The sequence below is a fragment of the Opisthocomus hoazin genome, chromosome 5, assembly GCF_030867145.1.
Source record: "Opisthocomus hoazin isolate bOpiHoa1 chromosome 5, bOpiHoa1.hap1, whole genome shotgun sequence".
Taxonomy (NCBI): Eukaryota; Metazoa; Chordata; class Aves; order Opisthocomiformes; family Opisthocomidae; genus Opisthocomus; species Opisthocomus hoazin.
The window spans coordinates 45,498,467-45,519,664 of NC_134418.1; the positions used below are offsets into that span (position 1 = coordinate 45,498,467).

Consider the following 21,198-nt stretch of genomic DNA (forward strand, 5'->3'; position numbering starts at 1 on the left):
AAAAAAAATTCAAAAATAAAAAAATGACACCAAATAGAACATGAAAGACAACTGAAGGATTAGATTGTATGGGCTTATTTGCTTCTAAGAGTAGAAATTCTCTTCAGAGATGTGCGGTCCAAGATTAAAGATTCTACCCTGAAGCACCAAAATGAACACCTATTCATTTTACAACGGATTTTCAGTGGCAGCAGGATAACAACCTGAAGCAGATGTACAGAAAACCAGACAAATACTACCTTTGTGAAAGCGCAGTAACCGTTTATGGTTCACCTTTTTCTTGAAATTTCTAAGCAGAGTAAGAAACATGATTTTAAAGGAAATGCACAAATGCATAAAACAAGATAATTCCTTTCACAAAGTGTTTTCTAATTAAAATGCTTACAGTACTTTTTCATAAATTCATGGCTTGTCATGATAGTTCTTGTTCTACTGTGAATGAGTATCAACTTTACAGACTGCTTTCTCCCCTGCTGCTTCAAATTACAGATTATATGAAACTCCAGTACAAAAATATGGTAAATATTGAAATGAAGCCGCCATTAGCTATTTTGTTTGGTCAATTCTGTAAGTTAGATATTGTCCTCCAGGAAATATTAGTGTTATACTCAAGAAACCTATCTACCTTCTAAACATTCCTTTTAGTTTAGTAGCACCGTCAGTTAAAAGGACATGAGTTTTTCATTACAAATCTCACTTTGCTTGAATTAATTAGCTAAATTTATATTAGCTTCAATTTTTTTTTACCCAAGTTATAAATGTTATTTCTTTGGGGGGTTATTTCCCTCAATTATTAAAGAATAAAATAATGAAAACTAGAAAATTAAATTGTTCTTTCTAGCTCGGTTTCAGTAACCAAAATCAATTCAAGGAATTGCATGAAATTGCATATAGTTCTCTCAGTGAGCGTTTTACTGATATGTAATATCAGGCTCTCTGTAGAGTCCAAATCCAGTACTTTTCCTTCTCAATTTGCGTTAGTTCAACTGTCAAACTTCGGTTCAAACAAGTAGCAGTGAAAAATTTAAGCACTACTAATGCTAAAAACACACCTCCTAGCTCTACTCACAGCAACAGCAAGACTAGTGCACCCATGCCCACCCTCACCTGTAAGCCAAGTCACTCATCACAACCCATCCCACCAGCAGTTACTACCCCTCAGGTATGCCAATTACACAAGTGAATTATCTCATACATTGGAGATACATTCCTAACTCAGTCAAAAGCAAGTGAGAATTTATACAAATTATGTTTGTAAATTAGCCTGTTTTGCCTGGGCAGGGGCAGGAGGTGGGGGTGGTGGAGAAATCACAGTTAGCTCAGCTGCCAGATCTAAGTCATCACTGGGCTTTCCTGAAGACTGGAGAAGATAACCAGTCAACAGTGCGATGATGATAGGCATCTTCAGTCAACATCAGAACTGAATCTACAGCCATAAACTGTCTCAAAGCTTAAGGAGGAGGAGCTCTGACGCTTTCATCTTACACAAGGAATTTCTGCCCTCCAATTTTAAAAGATTTCAACAAATGACACGTTCAATGCTGCACTGCATGTGTCTGGAATTTACTCCCAAAGGAGTTTTGTATATTGAAAGAAGCATTTGAGAATGAAATTTTCAAAACTGCTCAAGGTCGGCCTGTTTTTATCTATATAACTGGAAGTTGCTGATCCCATTTAATTTACTTGAATTAAAGCATTATATATTGGCTTAACTGTTCCCTACTATAATTAACGGTGGTAATTCACTTCAGTGGGATCAGAGTTCAGATATTTAATGCTTTCGGTGATCCCAAACTTACTTTCTCATTTCATATATAATTATGTCTGGATTATATCCTCTAGCAGCATCCAGTATTAGCATAATTTTCATTACTTGGGTTTTTTTTCCCTCTTCCATTCAACTAAACCACGCTAATACCATTGACTTGCTGCAAGAAATGTTTATTCTTCGGTGCAAATGGAGAAACTGTCATAGGTAATTGTTAGGCTGACGTAAAACAGCTTGTTGAAATGTCAGCCTCAAACTACAGCAAATATGTCACGTGAAGGATTACTTAAAATTTACTTCAATGAACAATGTTTAATGATGATTTATACAGTTTTATAAAAGCACCTTAACACCTTTCTGATCTAAACCAGAACACTTAAGTATTCCAAACCAACAGCAGACCACCCAAAACCTTTGCCTGGAAGCCTCAGCAATCCCGTCTTCAGAGGGCAGTGCACATGCTCTTAATACTACGAACATTTTAATTGCATTTAGATTATTATCTCATGCTCCAGCAAAAACCTATCGCATTTAATTAAAAAAGTAAATAATGTGGTAGTTAAATATTAAATAAACAGCTATTTTTGTGCATACGTGCAAAGCATTTTTGTAATCAATCGATTATTGTTTAAGAACCATTACATACAATGAAAAAATTCAGGAATAAGAGCCCAAAGGTTGTCACTGATTAAACACGTCAGGCTCTCAAAGCATAGCATTCTACTGCATGTTATAACCTTGTACTCTTCCGAGCCCCAAACCTGCATTTCCCCCATGTAGGCAAGCATGTTCTGATGTCAATCTGGGGTCACCTCAATGATCCCAAAGAATTCTGATGCATTCTATTTGAGCCGCAGAGCTGGATGGTAAATAAAAAAAAAATCCACTAAAAGTTATCTGCATAATTCGTTCACATACCAAAACACAGTAACAGCAATGATGACCATTTATTCTTACAGTTAGACCTGGAATAGAATCACAGAATGGTAGGGGTTGGAAGGGACCTCTGTGGGTCATCTAGTCCAACCCTCCTGCCGAACCAGGGTCACCTACAGTAGGCTGTAGAGGACCTTGTCCAGGCGGGTCTTGAATATCTCCAAAGAAGGAGACCCCACCACCTCCCTGGGCAACCTGTTCCAGTGCTCCATCACCCTCAGAGGGAAGAAGTTCTTCCTCATGTTCAGATGGAACTTCCTGTGCTTCAGTTTGTGCCCATTGCCCCTTGTCCTGTCGCTGGACACTACTGAAAAGAGCTTGGCCCCATCCTCCTGACGCCCACTCTTCAGACATTTGTAAGTATATATTAGGTCCCCTCTCAGCCTTCTCTTCTTCAGGCTGAACAAGCCCAGCTCCCTCAGCCTCTCCTCGTAGGAGAGATGCTCCAGTCCCCTCACCATCCTCGCAGCCCTCCACTGGACTCTCTCCAGTAGCTCTTCATCTTTCTTGAAGTGGGGAGCCCAGAACTGGACACAGTACTCCAGATAGGGCCTCACTAGGGCAGTGTAGAGGGGAAGGAGAACCTCCCTCGACCTGCTGGCCACACTCCTCCTAATGCACCCCAGGATGCCATTGGCCTTCCTGGCGGCCAGGGCACACTGCTGGCTCACGGGTAATCTGTCATCCACCAGGACACCCAGGTCCCTCTCCACAGAGCTGCTCTCCAGCAGGTCCAGCCCTAGCCTGTACTGATGCACGGGGTTGTTCCTCCCCAGGTGCAGGACCCTGCACTTGCCCTTGTTGAATCTCATCAGGTTCCTCTCTGCCCAACTTTCCAGCCTGTCCAGGTCATGCTGAATGGCAGCACAGCCTTCCAGTGTGTCTACCACACCTCCCAGTTTGGTGTCATCAGCAAACTTGCTGAGGGTACATTCTAACTCTTCATCCAGGTCGTTGATGAGGAAGTTAAACAAGGCTGGGCCCAGTACTGACCCCTGAGGGACATCACTAGTTACCAGCCTCCAAACTGGAGCAACGAACTCTCAATTTTTGCATTACTAATCCAGATCCATTCTTAAAATAGAAGTTACAGAAAAATCCACTGGTCACTTTGAAACAAAGACACATATTCATGGTTGACAATGTCTAAAGTCTTCAGGAGTTCCTGGGAGGTTTATTACACTAGCTTCTGACTCTCCTTCTTTCTTTATAGGTCTCAGTGTGATTCAGCTGTAAGTCCTGTCACCCTGACTTACTGCAAGTGGCACTCTGCTCTGGAGCCAGCCCAACTTACTTCACAAGGTGGTGGTATAAACAGCCTGAGCACTTGTTTCACTTGCAGTTCTTGACTGAAGACAATTACAATTATTACTAGCTATTGCTTTGTGAGAGGTGTGGGTTTTTCAAGCAATGGCCCGCTACCTAGGGGTGAGGCTCACTTTGTGTGAGGTGAAGCAGCGACTTGCCTTCCCAACAACCGGTTGCTCTCCATGGTCCCTCAGGCTCTTCAATCACTTCATTTATCACACGCAAATTCATGCGTTTTTGCTAATCAGTACCAGCAATCTGGCCATCTGGCGCTCTCTCTAGTGTATAAAGACCTTTCAAGCCTAAATCATGTTTCAATTACTTCCCTTAAACTATTTCAGAGAATACGAAGAAGAATAAGTCCCAAGAGCAAGACTCACTTCAGTTCTTGATCTCTCATACTTCATTCATTTCAGATTAGGCCTTTGATTCTCAGAAAACTATCTACATGCCAACTGTTCAGTAAATACTTAGTCTGATAGCCTTCATGTTGGGTTATCAATAACTTCAGCTTCAATTAGAGCTCCAGGCACCCCACAGCATAGTAGCATGCCTATTTGTGAAGACTAGGTTAACTACAGAATTAGGCAGCAAGTGATGCTTTAAGCAGGTCACTGGTGTATAAGTAACTGAGGGTCTGGGGGAGAGCCATCTGAAGTCTAATGTACAGAGTAGCTATATAAAAAAATTTAAAAATTAATAGAAGCCCAATATTCTACATTTACACCAAACAAAGTGTGGAAAATGGCATGTACATAGATCTTCGAGCCAGACTGCAAGCTAGTATCAATCTCATGTCAAGTATCCCCTATAAAATGTGAGGTAGCTTATCCCTCTTTCACTAAACAGTACGCTATGCCTTTTTGGTAAGGTAAGAGTAAGCACCAAGGCAGCAACTAAAGAGCTTCAGTTGTGCAACGACAGACACAGTGTTGGCAAAAGTATTTCCCCTACAGATTCAACTAGCACAGCAACCCCCAATATATAGTTTTAACTTTAAAATGAAATTACATACAGAAATTACGTTACTGAAAATTTGTCTTTAAAACAGTATCCTTATCTGAAAATCTGCTTCACAATGAAAGAGAAGATAGACAAAGGAGATATGCTTCAACATCCAGCTCTGCCAGAGACTCTCTATGCGAGCTTAAGCAAAACACAAATGTTTTGCTGTTCTCCATTTTAGAAACCAGGAGCAGCAAATACCTCTTTTCTCCCTCTCCTGTCATCTGCCTTTTTTGTTTACACTGCAGTGCTTAGAAGACACACAGATGTGATTTAGTCAAAACACAGTTATTCTCATTCATTTCAACAGGAGTTCCTCAAGATCCTGGTCACTCAGTCACCTCCCTCTTCTTACTGTCTACAAAGCAAATTAAGCCAAGGTTCAATTTAAAGAAATACCTCTTCACTTACGCTAGCAATCAAATTTCTATTCTGCAAGGCAGAAAGGCCTAGTGTGGTATCCTCCACAAAGAGTTTTTAAAACTCTAAATTATTACTATTTGAAGTGATGATTCAGATCACTGCCAAGTCATGATTTTTTAGAACAAATACATCTTCAATTTGTGTCTCATTTATTTCAATATTACCTTAATCTTATATTACTCTATCAGATGTTTCTCATACAAGAGAAAAAGAGAAAGACTACTTAGCAATGACATCTTAGATGGCAAAACAAAAGGCGCAGAAAACACAATCGGGTAATCAAGGAGTGATACTTGCTATGTAATACAGACAATCACAGCAATTCACATCTAATACACTAATAGTCTGTTATTTATCCCTTTTTATGGTACTCTGTTTTTCCCGTGAGTCCATTTAGGACTTTAAACAGCTGCCTGCTTTGACAGTGAGGGATAATGCTCCAGCTACAGCAGGGGTATGTGTGTGTATAATCTACATTGCACACAAGTTGAAATAAGATGATTCCTACCTTTCATTTCTCATCTACCCTATAATTCTGCTTTTGATACTGCAATTAAACATAAAAGTTCAGGAAATACTTTTATAACTTGCCTGAAGTTAGAAAACTGCCAACTTTTCAGCCGTGGTGCAACTTGCAATTCTCTTTTTCTTCAATATTATCAAGTGAAGAAAATGCAAAAAATGAAAAATTTAAAAGTTTGAGGTAATCATGAGATAACACTCCTAGTCAGACTACAACAAAAATCTGAAAACCTAAGACGTAAAAGTAACTGTAATTCAATATGCAAAAGGACCTAACTGTTTAAATTTAGTGAGCACTATTCCATCAACCGTAATAGAAAACAAGTAAATTAAGTGCTTATCTGCTTACCAGAATGCATTTTCAAAAAAGCAAAGCAGGCTTTAGAGATAGTGTTCCTAACTTGGAATTCTACTACAATTCATTGCTAAAAAAAAACAACGAAGGTTCATGCCTTATCAGCTTTTGTAAATACCTCTGTAGTTCCCTCCATTTTTCACAGTAGTCACAAGGGACTATAAATTATCAAATATTTTAAAGTATGGCCACAATAGGCTACCACAGAATAAAGGTGGCATCCTAGTTACCTCTCCTCTCCCTCACAGCATTGCTCTCAGCATACAGCTCTGAAGTTTTATAACACCTGACAAACTGTGAGCTCCCTTGGTTCAGTTTCTTGGATAGCTGCTACTTGATAAAAGTAGCCAATTTTGATACTGCTACATTAATAACACAAAATCACCCACTATAATCTTAGTCCCCAGCTGGAAAAGAACACAAGTGCAAAGAAGGTATCTGTCTTTATAGATGAGGTTTGTAAAAATAAATTGGGAAGCTACTCATGGGTCTGCTGGGAAAGTCTTGTGACTGGGGGTAGGGGGAAAACAGCCAAAGCCTCTGAAAGATCTTTCACATAGGGAAACACCTATAGGATACTGCTCAGAGCACTGCTTTAGTAAAAACAGTTACTCAGGAAGCGTTTAACCTTTATTAGCCTAAAGTATTAGCCATTATTGAATAAAAATATACACCCTCTTCCCCTTTCTAAAACCTTTAGATTGGACGTGTCACTGATTTGAATTAAATTCTAAACCTTAAGTATCTTCAGTCAGTAGTCAGCTTTCTAAAAACAATGCTAAAATTGTATGTTTCTATTTGACAAATAGCAAAAAAGTATTTTCTGAGCATACAACTTGTAAAATTTTAAAAGTTTTATAAAAGCTCTCTTTTTTCCATGGATCAAAATTATTTAAGATCAGTTCTCCTTGTAACCACTACACTTTCATATTTGAAGAAGCAAGCCAAAATACTCACATAACTACCCTTAGGTTTAGGCACAGAGTTCTAATTCTTAGCAAGCCACATTTGTGTATATCTGATTATTTTTTCCTCGTCACTTTGAAGAAGCAGTCTTGGTATGCTTTGAGCTGGCAACAAGTCAACAACCTTCTTAGCATCCCCTGAAGTTAACATTTGTAAAACCACCTTGTAGGGCAACCAGGTCAACTGTTGACTTTAGGGTTTTTACAGATACAGCTCTGTATTCATTTCTACTGAGAAGCTGACAACCTGGACATACTAAAGAATACAGATTCCCAGGACCTTTCTCCTTCCAAACTAGCAGCCAAAGTGCACATGTGGGGAAAATAGTTATGAAAGTAAGATATTGTTAAAGAAAGCAAAGGAAATTTCTTCTTCAGATTGAGCAGGAAATTAATATGGAAGACAAGTATATTGAGCTAAAATGTTATTCCCATTTTCACTAAAAACCTGCAAATTCATGATCAACATCAAAATGGCTGTAGTATTTCATCAGCACTATTTATACATGAGTCTAAGAATGTTTATTTTTGTGAATTTTCACTGCAAATGTAAAGAAAAGCCAGAATGAGTTAAGTTTTGCAGGTTTGGATCTCTAGCACACATTAGCAGTTAATGTAATTTACAGCACTTGTTGAAACCTTCCAAAGAAGCATGTAGTTAAAGCTTATATATTGCCTAGCTAAGTTAACACTACAAGAACTTTCTGTTCTCAAACTCAGTCTTTGGAAAAATGTGTATGCTCAACAATCTTGGTGCTTAGTCACATAAAATTGCTCTTTCAAGTGATAAGATCCCAGACAACTGTGTCTGAAAAAAAAATGAGCAAGAAAAAAAAGTAGCAGCTAAACACAACGTATGTGTAGTAACTTCCTGCAATGTTTTGGCTGACCGTTTTGTTTATCTCAATTCAAATACCAAGTACTACATTAATACACAAAGGCAGTAACTTGCTTTATTTTCAGACACAGTCCTCTAGGATCTCATCACTTAAAAATCAGCAACCTTATGTGACTAAGCACCAACAATGTTAAAAAACAAACGTACTTGCACAGATGTTAAATACCAATGCAATGTATCTACAATTGTTACCAAACAACATAGAAAATATTTAAGATGGATTTAGAATGGCCACTGTGCTGTTTTTCAAGTAACACTGAGTATCAAAGAGCAAGGCACAAACTGTAGTAATGAGTTTGCATTTTTATACTGCCTTACAGGCATAGTCATGTATTATTTTGTCAGCAGCAGCTGAAGGAGTTACTAGTTGTACTCTCCCTTTTAATCTCCTCCCACCCTCATCATGATGACTCACTGTTCACTCCCATGGTTTTACCACAGATTACTTGCTTCCACCAAATACTAAGAATATACTTATTCAAAAGGGGCAAGGAAGGACCAAGGATCTGACTGATTAACAGATGCAGTTTAGTAAACAGTCACAGAAGCATCTGAAGAGGCTCAACCATGGAAATAGTAATTTCTGGCAATAAAGTAGAAACAAAACATTGCAATGTACAGTTTCAGACTGGATCTGTTTTTTGAAGAATAACATGTAACTACAGCCTTAACCTTTAAAAAGCCTCATGCACCTTAACATCTACTAGAAGATTGCACTGAATTGAATTTGTGAGTAGTTTCCCTCCCAAAGAGTAAGGCTTAACGTTATCCAGTTTAACATAGGTGTTATAGGTTCTTACCACCTCTTGAACACCATCTATGATTTCAGAGTAGCAGGATAAGCAGTGAAGCTAAGTTTCAGCTTATTCAACTACACTATCAGGAATAACAATTTCAAATTTTGGAGACAAATACTGGTACCTATCCTGCATGGATACAGGAGCCCTGAAAAAAATAAATAAAAGCAGGAATGGCTCTCTAAAGATTCAGAAATGATGTCTAGTGAGGCAGGGCAGAAATAAGCAGAATAAGACTGCACTGACAGGCCTGTTCCTAGTCTACTGGATAATATTAATCACAGAGCAATATTACTTTGATTTCATTAGCCTAAAGATAATGGGTGCTGCTTTAAAATATGTACCCTTAACATGGACACATTTAGTTGTTTATGCAACCCTTGAACTCCTACCTGAATCATTCTTGGGGATGGTTCATGCATAGTGTATTCATGTCCTTTTCAAGGACTGGCCTTTTGTGAACTGATGAGAAAATAAATGCATGTATTATTGAAGTATGCAATAATAACTTGAGTGACATGTAAGAGAAAAGAATCCTTCAAAATATCAAGATATTTTAAGTGTTACTGACCAGAGTTCAGAATTACTACAGAATTATCTGTGGTAGAATGATTAAGTAGGGAACAGTGGCTTGACAATATAAAGCTAGGATGGATAACTGCAATCTTACTGTCTTTGAGGAAAAACAGGAAAATTGCATGCCAAATAATCTCCGTTCTTAAAAATCTATCAATAACTTCTCAACAAAATAACTGGATAAATCCAGCTTTTTGTTTTGTTTTTTGTGGCTTTTTTTTTGATAGAAAAACATGAAGTGGTACATCAAAAGTACAAATTCTGCTTCCAGTAAGTAAGAGGAATGTACAACTCCCTGACACTATACAATAAAATCCACTGAACTGACAGAAGTGGTTAAAAGTGCAAGTTCAATGAGCTTCTGTTGAACAGTTCTGCTGTTGATAATACCTTTCCATGTAAAGGTAAAGTACAATTAAGTCCTCCTGAAATGACTGAATCCACATTTAAACAGAGAACTCAGGCTAGTAATGGACTTCTCTATAAGGTTCCTTATCAGGAAATGCCCATTTTAATTACCCTCCTAAACACTGTGGAATTCAGCCATACGACAAAAATGTTCAGTAAACAACCGCTTACTTCATTATGTATATAAAGGATTTCAACAGCTGAATCTTTATCCTTCTTTGACAACCTTCCTACTTTCCTCTATTTCACCCTTCTCCTCTGGAGAATGCTGTAGCACTCTTTGATGAGCTTCCACTCTTATTAGCCTTTCCTTGCTCACAATTAAGAAGAACGTCAGAAGTTTTCCTTGGTGGAGGTTAGTCTGGATTTACCATCACCGTCTATGGTACTAGCAGAAAGAATGGGTTTGATCAATACTGAACATTTTAGAAGAAACTCCCATATTTCAACAGCCTCTCATTCTAAAGTCTACTGAATTTTTTTAAAAGGTGAAATAACTAGTAATTAGATTATCAGACATTAGCAGAGGTGCTAAATATTACTACTCATAGCAAGTAGACAAAGCACGCATTTACCTTCAATGTTCTTTACTTTAAAACACATATTAAAGAAACTCCATGCTATGACTCTGTTACACACTTGAGTTCTCAGTATTTTAGAAGGTGCATTGGACCTTCAGATTCACTCCTGCTGTTACTGTATGATGTTGGAGCATTCCTAACTCTCCTCCTGTTTTGAACAGCTGTCATGTTTAGATGACCTACACTCAGTATATCTATATTAATGTATATAGTATATTGTGTAAATTGGAAAGGTTCAGTTTTCTTTATGTCACTGGAACAGGCTCTCCAGGGAACTGGTCAGAGCACCAAGCCTGTCAGAGTTCAAGGGGCATCTGGACAACGCTCTCAGTCATATGCTTTAGTTGTAGGTAGTCCGACAAGGAGCAGGGAGTTGGACTCTATGATCCTTATCGGTGCCTCCCAACTTGAGATATTCTATGATCCATTCTATGATCTACTTTGTAGTTATAAAGAAGGTTTAATGGCATGCACGCAGTCATTAAGCAGAAAAAAAAAACCTACACAGAAAAGGGTACAACACATTAACATAAGCAATGATGGGAAAGTACTACTGGTAATGTCTTCAAACCACATCTGTTCAAGAAGAATGCTCTTTAGAAAGAACAACTTTTAGGTAAAGGAATGAACAGTAACACTATAGAATAAACTATTTCCATGCATGATCATCAGGGGAAGAAATCACCTGAAAAAAGAACTGTATTATACCAAATCAATTCTTGATTCATGGTCACAAATATGTTCTTTTAAAGTGCCCCGATTTTTTTCATCTCAGATAGTACAAGAGCACTCAAAGACTGCAAGCAAAAGTAATACAAGATTATAAACTACAATATAGTGTAACACAAGATTATCTTTATTTCAAAAATGTACAAACTATAAACATAAAGATATAATTACACTGAAGTAAACTCTGCTCTAAGTATTTGCATACTTAAGCAATAATACTCCCATTAAAAAATGCCTTTTTCTCATTAAGAAATTTTATCTTATGGAGCGATACATCATGAAATCAATTGTTGTACATCTAGGAAATTTACCAATAGAGCTCTCTTCCACTGGGGTGTACACTTTGATTTGTCTCATGTGAGTGTCTCTTCCATTTTGGTGATTAGCTAGAACAGCAATCTGAATCATAAACGTGCGAATAGGCTTCTTATGAGTATCTGTTAAAGGAACATGAATCCAGCCACTTGGTTCCACTAATTCAAGTTGCTGCCAAAAACAAGACAAAAAAGCAAAACATTCAGAAACAGTTAACATACTTAATTTTAATGATCACATATTATACCCGTTTAATAGAGCAGAGTCTTGCAAACCAGATTTTAGTTACTTTTTCAAATGAATTTGAAATAGTACAGTTGAATACTCATAGCTAATTTACTGCTGGTGTAATTGGATACAAATTAATTCAGTTGACTACAGTTGTGTTTGCTTTTGCCTTTCAGAATCTACTCTTCATTTTGTGCCTTAACCTTAAAATAAAAATCAACATAAAAAATACAGGCTTGAGTATAAATTCAAGAAAGTTAAAGCAGTACTATTTGGATCTTGTTACTGAAGTACACTGCTCAAAGACGACAGAAAATACGCATCTTAAAGTTAAATTGTTTTATCTAGGCCCTCTGAACTAAAATATGCTAGAATGACTTACACAGGAAACTAAATCCACACAAAGTCTGGGTATTCAGAAATCCCTTAGATTATTGAGGGACCGGAGAGGAGGAAGAGGAAGGTGACAGAGGAAAAACTACAGGATAACTCATAAACTTCATCTCACCTATGTGAGAAGACAGATGCCTGGCCAATTAATAATTGCTGCACAGCCATTTAACCACATTCTAAGGTCCATTTTTACTTAGCTTTTATACAACAGACCGAGTGTAATATGATTATTTTTTTCTTTTTAATCCTACAGAAACCAATGTTAAAGCAAGCAAAGAGTTGCATTTCATTAACTCTAAACCACATCACTGACACATCAGCATGCTGAAATCAAGCTAGATGCTATGCAGAAGTGCGGTACCAGCTTTAAACAAAAGCTAGTTGCACAACTTCAAAGCACAGCTCAAAACACATATGGAAGGGCACACAAGTAAGCAGAAATCGGGGGCGGGGGGGACATGACACAAAACCCAAAACAGTTGTCCACAAGCAAGTGGATTTCACACAGCTAAGCAAGTAAGACTGCTGTTCTTAGCAGCCGAGTTCCTCTAAGGAAGATCTATGCTTCGAGCAGCTCAAAATTCCCATCTTTCTCCTCAGAATAATGCACAACAAATGTCCTGTCAAATGCTTTGCCTTTGCTGAAGCTTTCAAAAGACCCATGTAAGATCTAGTGTTTCAGAGGCAGCAAATGCCCTGAGGAATGACCCAAGAAACAAGTAAAAAACGTTTGATGACTACTTTAAGTTTAAGGTGACAAATAAACCTTTCACACCTCCACATAAAGAAAGAAAAAAATCACAGCCCCAAACTCTCCACTGCTGCAGGCTCTCCAACAAACAATTTCCAAAGCATTAAATTCACTAAACTTTAGCAGCGAGTCTTTTCACTCCAGAAGCTAGACACTTCCACAAACACACATTCACTGATTTGTTATAACCCTGTCCATTTCAAAAAACCTACAAAATCTTTTTTTGCATAGGAAACTTCAGGTAACATTTGGCTTTACAAAGGGATAAAAATGATGTACTATTGAAGCGGCTTTACAAAGGGGACGTTTATCACGGTGAGGTAGTAGTCACAGGTTTAAGCAAGTACACTTTCCATCCCCACACTGAACAGAAAGGATGAGGATCCCAATAATATTTTATTCAACTAGTACTAAGGTAAAGAGGCTATGATTTAGAAGAAAATTAAAAGGTTAATGCTAATTAAACTTGCATTTTAATATTACTCTCAGTTCAGAAATTCTGTCTACTGATTCAAAGTGGAAAATTTACGTTTCAGAGCTATGATATTGAGATTTTTATGCTTGAATTAGTATGAAATGGATTAGCTGATACAGAAAAAAGTGTACCACTTGCTGTAGGTTGGCATCACTGGTTTCAGACAGATCCAACATAGTTCAGGTTTACACGCTTTACTGGGAAAGAAACTGCAGAGTGAAATAATGACTCCATCTCCAGAACCAAGGGAGCTACCAAGGGATTGGCAAAAATGGACTATGTGTACAAAAGGAAGTTGGATGCTTATTAAATTCACAGAGGAAAATCACATCTTTTATTTTAAAAGAATTATTAGGGTCATAAAGGACTGGAAAATTAGGAGTTACAAAGGTAATTTTACTAATGTAATAATAGACTTGTATCTTATTACATAAACAAACTTTTGAGCACATATTTATCAATGCTTTGTTTCATCCCTGATCAATGGGAGGTGGTCATATGCTTTATTTATAGCATGTTATTTTTCAGTCCTGCTACAAAGGCAGCCAATTTCTTCACAAGCCTTTCTACAGAGACAGTAGAAGTTATTTCTACATCTGTAAGACAGGCAACTGAGGCATTAGGCTAATTAGATTACAATTTCCCTAGTTCCAGATGCCGACTTTCATACTTTGAACCTGATTTTTCCTGACCTTAGTAACATACAATATTTTACATGAGATTTAGCTCCAAGTTCACTTGCAGATGTGTCTGAATTTCTGTGAATTGGTAAGAGTTCTCAAACCAGCCACTAGAACACACAGTATGAGCAGCCACCTAGGAAGTTATTTGCGTGCATCATGTAAAAACTCCATGAATAAGCACAGATTGCACACAATTCATCAAGCAGCATTCAATTCTGCTAGCCACAAAGCCTTTTTCTTTTTATTCCCGAAATCTCTGCTTCACTTACTCCACATGTTCCAGCTTCTGTAACAGATGAACACATCTTTGACAGTACAAATCCTGGACTCATCCTCAGAATAGACTCCTTTCCCCATTCCAATCAAATAGTTGCCTTTTGGACAAAGCATGCAACACTCATGACAAAGCTGAAGGCTGTACTACAACTTATTAAATGCAAGAGGTCTGTGTTAAGACTGAAATGTTTAGAAAAAATTAAGCTCTTGATTTTTGCCCTCTAAATAACACTACTGTACTGTGACATTTTTTGAGTCTTTTTTTTAAATTGATGCCTACATAGTTCAGTAAAATGATTAAAAACGTGAGACCCACCCAACTACTGAAGTTTAAATACAACAAAACCTAATGATTATTATCTGAACATCTCCTAGAAAAGGAAGTAATATTTTGCCAGTATCATACACGCATTTTCTGTGACCAAAGGAATGGTACAAACCAGACACACACACACGTTCCTAAATTCTTCCCTTCCACATCTGTAATGCTTTCAGATGGGCGAGACAGTTTCCTTCTCCAGAGGGCCCAGGTCCTTCACCAGGGAGAAGGAATATGACATTGGAATAGGCGGTGGTGGTACAAGACAAAATGCTGCCAACTCTTAAGTCCATGTCAGCACCCAGATCCAGCTATTAAAATTCCAGGCAGAAGTGGGATGAAATATGCAGCTCTACTCTGCCTGGAGCACTCCCAGTGTGAACAGAATCTAAAGGAAACTTACTGTGAAGTTTCAAGCCCATGCAAATGGCAATCTTTCAAAGCCTTGTAAACTGGTCTGCAAATCTGGGTGGATTTTTACAGGGAGGCAAAAGGCACATCCTCAACACAAAGGCTGAACTATTGCCAAATTTCAAATCCTTGCTTCAGAGCTTGGGGGCACTGGAGCATCAAAGAAGGACACCAGAATATTCTCACACAAGCAAAATAGCATACTTTTCACTAGCCTTATTCTTGGAACAGAACTGCTTTGGCTGAAACTTTCATAAAAACTCAACCCAAAGCAGACATCTGGCATGGAAAAATTTGTCTGAACTGAACTTTGGCAAAAGTTACAAAGTAACTAAGAGTTAAGCCTTAAAATGGAAAGGGTCACACAACCTTAAGTACAGGTAGTACTAGGAGCTCTAGGTAAATACTATACTTTAAATCCATTTCAGTTGACTCTGCTGTCAACCCTGTTCTTTAAAAGCACTAGCCAGTGCATATATGTGTGTTTCATCCCAACTCTACGGCATAAGTGCACTATGAGAAAATATTAGATTAAGATTCCTCCTGTATTTTATCCTCCTATGTAGGTCATTAAGAATCAGTTACAATTAACTGGCTTCCAGGAAAGTTTAAAATCAGCTATATTATTAATTACCTGAGTCATATTAAAAACTGGAAGTTTCCCTCTGTTATGTGTTTTACCACAAAAGATTTAAAAAGGGAAACAAAGGAAAGAATCATTGCAAGTTCAGTATTAGTAACGCAGCACAGTTCCTGCACCTCTAAACTAATCTTACTTACAATATACTAAAAGCCTAGCGTGCGTTTGGGTTTTTTTTGCTTTGTTTTGGTTTGTTTTAAATTTGCTTCTAACACTATAAATTTTGTGACAGTCGGTAAACAAGAGGAATATGAAAGTCACAGGAACAAAGGAATAAAAAATGAAATGGAAAAATCACTCGTGTCCTTTGCTGCTGTTATATACTCTAATATATCTCTTCTCCTGCTTTCTCTCCATTGCTTTCTTATTTTTCCTGTCCTCTGCGTGCTACAGCTTCGCCTGTGTACATACACTCTCACTCCAGTAATCCACGTTATTTTGAAACCCAAAGCAGAAATAGCGTTCTCAATGCAAATCTCCTTCCCAGCCAATTTAATAGCCCTCTTTCTTCACTTCATTGTATAATTCAGAGGTTCTACAGAATTCCATACACATTTGGCAAGACTACTATTGCAACTATTGGGTGTTCTACCACAGAAGATGCAAACCACACAACAAAACAAAAGTAACAAAAAAAAAAAATAATCAAGGTCAATGCAACTTGAGTACACTTGAGAAAGATAACTGAACACAAAACCAGAGCTTTTAAGAGGAAGTGTGTTCTACACTGGTATTGCTGGCCTCCTTATAGTATAGGAAATTATTTATCCAAAGCAGGCTTTTCTACTGTACTTAATCCAACCTAAACTGAATATTGACCTCCTTCATACTCAGTGGTATTCTGCTTAAATTCAAAGTGGCATATAACTCAAACTGCTATTTCTACTAGGCTTATAAACCCAACCCAAGTTGTTTGCTATATTTACAGTAGGCTAACATCCTTGAAACAACACATGATTTTTGCTGCCCTGTGTCCATATCTTTTGTGAAGATACAGAAAGGAAAAAACCCCCACCGTAAGTAGTTTCATATTCAGGGTCATTACAAACACATCCCAGAATGTATGCTAGACAGGGCTCCCAGATTTCTGTGCCTATATAGAAGAAAAATCAGCCTGTTTTCTTTCTCTGGAGAAAAAAAAAAAATCCTCTTCTGCACACACGTACTGACAGAAAACTGCGAACTACTGCTGCCATCACAGCTTCAGCGTAATACAACACGATTCTGAGGTGCTGGTACCTCATCACATTTCCATTTAATTATCTGTACTACTAGATCCAAATGACAGCACGTATTTCTAGTGGCTGCCTCAAACAGTGAAACGAAACAGCATTTGATTTTACTCCTCCTACCTTTCTCATAAAACTGTTAAAGCTGCTTCTTTTTATTTTAGTGACTTAGCCACCTTTGAAATTAAAAGCAGTGGTTAGACTGTTCTTCACAAATATAATTTTGCCTTTCTACGTGTTTAACTAGTTCTTACCACAGAGCTATATAAAAACTCTAAGCTTCTCAAAGCAGGTTCTCAGTAAATAGCGTATTCTTGCAAGCAGAAGATTATAAGCTAAGTTCCAGAGGAAATAAATGCTATTTTCAAAAATGAAATATTAATCAATACACAGACTTTCTCCGAGTTGAGCGATCAAACATAAGAAAGGCTTTTCCCTGTTTAGCCACTGTTGTTTTACGGCTATCCAAATATGTTTTCATAACAACTGGCAAGGAGAATGAAGCTAAATTTCCAAAATTCTCTTTCTGTAACTGCCATGTCCTACCATATAGCTACCACGATTCAGAATCGGTAGACCTCTGCATAATTCCAATTACTGGAACTGTCAACACATGAAGTAGCAGAGCTTGGGCTTCAGCCATCACTTCACTTAGGAAGGAAGAGAACCAGTTAATAGAAGTGATGCACCAGTTCCAGCAGAAAAATGAAGCATATCCAAAAGAAACTTCGCAAGTTCCAAGTGAGTCAAAGGAGGGACACCACATTAGCAGCTTAACAAGAAACACAGAAACATGCTCAAAGGACCCACTGTGAAAGCAATGACCACCTAAGGAGGTGGCTCTGTGGTCTTAATCAGTCACCTCCTCAAATGGTCAAGAAATCTAACTTCAGTCTATTAGGTAAGAGAAGTTTTCCATTCTTCCAAATAGCAATTCCTGAAGAGTCCAAAGGAGCACAGTCCATCCCTCAGGAAGATTCAACTATGGATTTGGGCAGACAGACGACTAGTGGCAAAATAAGCTATATTAGGCAGTGAAACCTGCAAATACTAAAAATTCCTATCATATATAAGCTTTTTGTTCAAAGGAGCTGAAAGAAATAACTTTTGGGAAAACTTGGGAGATTGAAAGAGAAAAAGGTCAAAAAGATTGTTGCAAAAAGTTTTCTAGAACCTCCTTCTTCAGACTATTCTGCTCCAGATTAAAACAGTAAAAATTAACCAATGCCCAGGTGTTAAGAGTTCTATCTGATTAAAATAAAGACAACTAAACACATAAACCAAGCTAGAAAGACTAAGTTTACTGATATGGATTACCAAAATAAATATTTGTCACAGAATATGTACTTGAGCCTAGACGTAGCCTAGAAGTCAACTAGACTACAGAGACAATGAAAATCTACTAGAGAAATGTTCATCAGTTCAACAGGGAAACACTATGAAAAATGACAAAATATATCAGGCAAATATTCATGAATGCACTATGTTCGATTTCATTTTGCACAGATCAGTTTTCAACATCTTGCAGAGTTTCTCTGAATCATTTGTACCCATATAAATAACCAAATGCACCAAGTGCGCCAGTTCAGTTTATGCAATTAAGCTGTTCATAACTGACAGTGTATTTATGTCCAGAATCACTCATAGCTTGTCTTGATTTCACTCATTTCTGAACTGTTGAATGAAGTGGTAAGAAGTCTTGCAAAAAATAAATATTCTTTAGAAAATGCTCTGTAAAGTGACACTTTTGCTTTACTACGTCAAGCAAAAGCAGCTCACCATCATCTTGGGGATCTTCCACTGTGAACTCCTGGTAAAAGACAGACATCTAAAAACTGGAGTTATAGCCTCTGACTGGGAAGCAATCAGCTAAGAAAATGTTATCCCACTGTGACGATCTCATCCTTTAAAATATGGTCAGCCAAGTTTTAAATACACTTGACCAGTTGTGGAAGAGCAAAAGACTGAGGTACAAAAAGGATTCAAACTACAGAAGATGTTTTTAAAGTCACTACTTGGTGAACAGCATAAAACTATTACACTGGAGGCTAGTGTAATGCTTGGAACTAAAAATATTATGCTTCTACACAGGCATCACTGAAAACCTGCAAGTAGTTTTTATACGACACATGCAACTGGATGGATGGAGATCTGCAGATAGATCATTGATACAATAAAAAAAACAAAACAACCCAAACTATTGACAAACCTGTCTGAAGTCGGATCTGAAATTTATTCAGCCCTTGCTCCCCCCTCTCTCCCCCAGCTCATTACCATCATTACCAACCTGAGCACTAGTATGAGTGTCACAGGTATGCAGCAGGAACTGTGACACTGAATTGCCAGCAGGCGTATCCATTGGGCATCACCTCAGGGACACAAAAATATGTTTGAAGAACTAGAATGCTTCAAAACAGTGTCATATACAACTGCTATACTGCCTAGTGGTCCCCTATATAAAAACCAAGCTTGATCCATTCTCATTTCCTTATGATTTAACACCTAAATTCTTATGGTTTCTTCAAATAATGCAGGCTCAATCATAGCAGCTAAACTACAACACCTCCAATAATCAGTTACTGTAAGTCAATAGCTACTCTAGAAAAATGCATTGATAGGTTGCTAGTGTAGGTAACCAGCAAGCCATATCCTCCTTGCATGGTGGGCCAAGGATAAGCTTCATAGATTCCCCAAACAGAGATTCTTATACTGCCTTTCCAAATTTCATGTTTAGATTACATAAGCAGCACAACACATGCTGGACAATGTCAGTGGGTTATAGCACATTGTCACGTTGCAGAACACAGGCATGTTTCTGAAGTAATCAGATGATGCCCATTAAGCTATGATGTAACCTAAATTTCATTTAGCAGAAGTGATTCACCAGCCAGCACATGAAATGGTTTCATTAACTGGTCCTTTTTGATATTCTTTAGCATCAAGTGTCCTGATAAGGTAAAAAGCAAGGAACAGTTTGATTTGATTCTGCTGATAAAACAATGCAATCTCTTCCCAGACATACTTCATTGATTCAGACAGAATTTCAATTCTACAACAGGAATAAACTTACAGAGAATACAGCATTGAAATTTAATCCATGAAGTATAAAACAGGAAAAGTCAGGTTTTGCATTGTTATCGCACTCACAGTTTGTCTTTGAAATCTTCTGAAATCAGATGACGAGAACATAAAAGGACAACAATAAAGTCTTAGACATGAGGGGAGTCTCTGGTGTGTAAGTATGCACATAAGACTACTGTTAAATGGGAGAAAACTGTGTACAATTTCTCATGCTGTGGAACATCAAGAATTTTATGACACGGACTCACAGGAAAAGCAGCTGTTTCAAAAGCATCAAGTGATACAGAACCATAAGTACAGATGCCTACAAAAGGGTAAAGGCTGTGCTGAACTGCCCATGTAAAAAACTCTTGAAAGATGAAGTTGCTTTGGTGGAAGTCCCACAGGTTGATACACAGATGGTCGGGCCACGTGTGGTGGGGCCCCTGTCCGTGGTCCTTAAGCAACCACTACCCTCCCCACCACACTCGCGCTACTGCATCTGCTCACAGCGTTTGCTGGTAACACTTGTTCGATCAGGTACATGCAGCCTGAAAGACAAATAAATAACATGCGAAATGCTCATCTACTGTGGATTTGTCAGCCAAAACTGTCTTATTCAATTGTAATATAAGAAAATACTGTCTGCTTAACTCTGGGTGGCAGAGAAAGAGCAAGCAAAAGGAAAGAAAAAAAGGAAAATGACAACAATCTTTGAATACTTCATCCTCTAGAATCTGGCTGACAACAGCTCTTCACTCTAGAAAACTTATCTGCAGAAACCATCAGGAACTTGTCACAGATTGTTTGCTAGGAAAATCTCTCTGGAAAGAAAGGAACATTGTTTTCACATTTTTTGTGCCATATACAGGGTTTTTTTTAATGTGTTCTGTGAGGGATGATGCACAGGCAGCTCAAAATTCATTACAAAAATGCACGTCTCAAGATGTATGCAATGTTTCAGAAAAGGCAAGACATGTTAAATCAGCTTGGACAGTTTGCTCTCAAGTCCCACATGCTTAAAATCCTATTTTTCAGTTGAGTAAGGTCAGTTGAACTTTCATGTAATAGAGTTTACGCTTGACACACCCATAAATTAAGTCTCATTAGAGAAGGACTGCCTGCGTATGTTTTAAGTGGCAGGCAT

At 37.9% G+C, this 21,198-nt stretch overlaps 1 protein-coding gene across 15 annotated transcripts in view; it reads right to left on the reverse strand.

The window, feature by feature from the left end:
• Positions 1 to 21,198, reverse strand: part of ANAPC10 (anaphase promoting complex subunit 10) — a 190,828-nt gene that overhangs the window by 141,666 nt on the left and 27,964 nt on the right. For 7 of the 15 annotated variants that reach the window (XR_012764014.1, XR_012764015.1, XM_075421060.1 and 4 more), the window contains one exon: positions 11,583 to 11,757. The exons of 4 other annotated variants lie outside the window; for them this stretch is intronic. Coding sequence is in view for 8 of the 11 variants with exons in the window: in XM_075421060.1 (XP_075277175.1) it covers positions 11,583 to 11,757 (175 nt within the window). In the remaining 3 variants the exon portion in view is untranslated. Of the gene's footprint in view, positions 1 to 9,369; positions 9,440 to 11,402; positions 11,758 to 14,420; positions 14,491 to 20,427; positions 20,603 to 21,198 lie in introns of those variants that run through there. 4 more of the 15 variants (XM_075421064.1, XM_075421065.1, XM_075421069.1 and 1 more) reach the window with 4 other exon arrangements.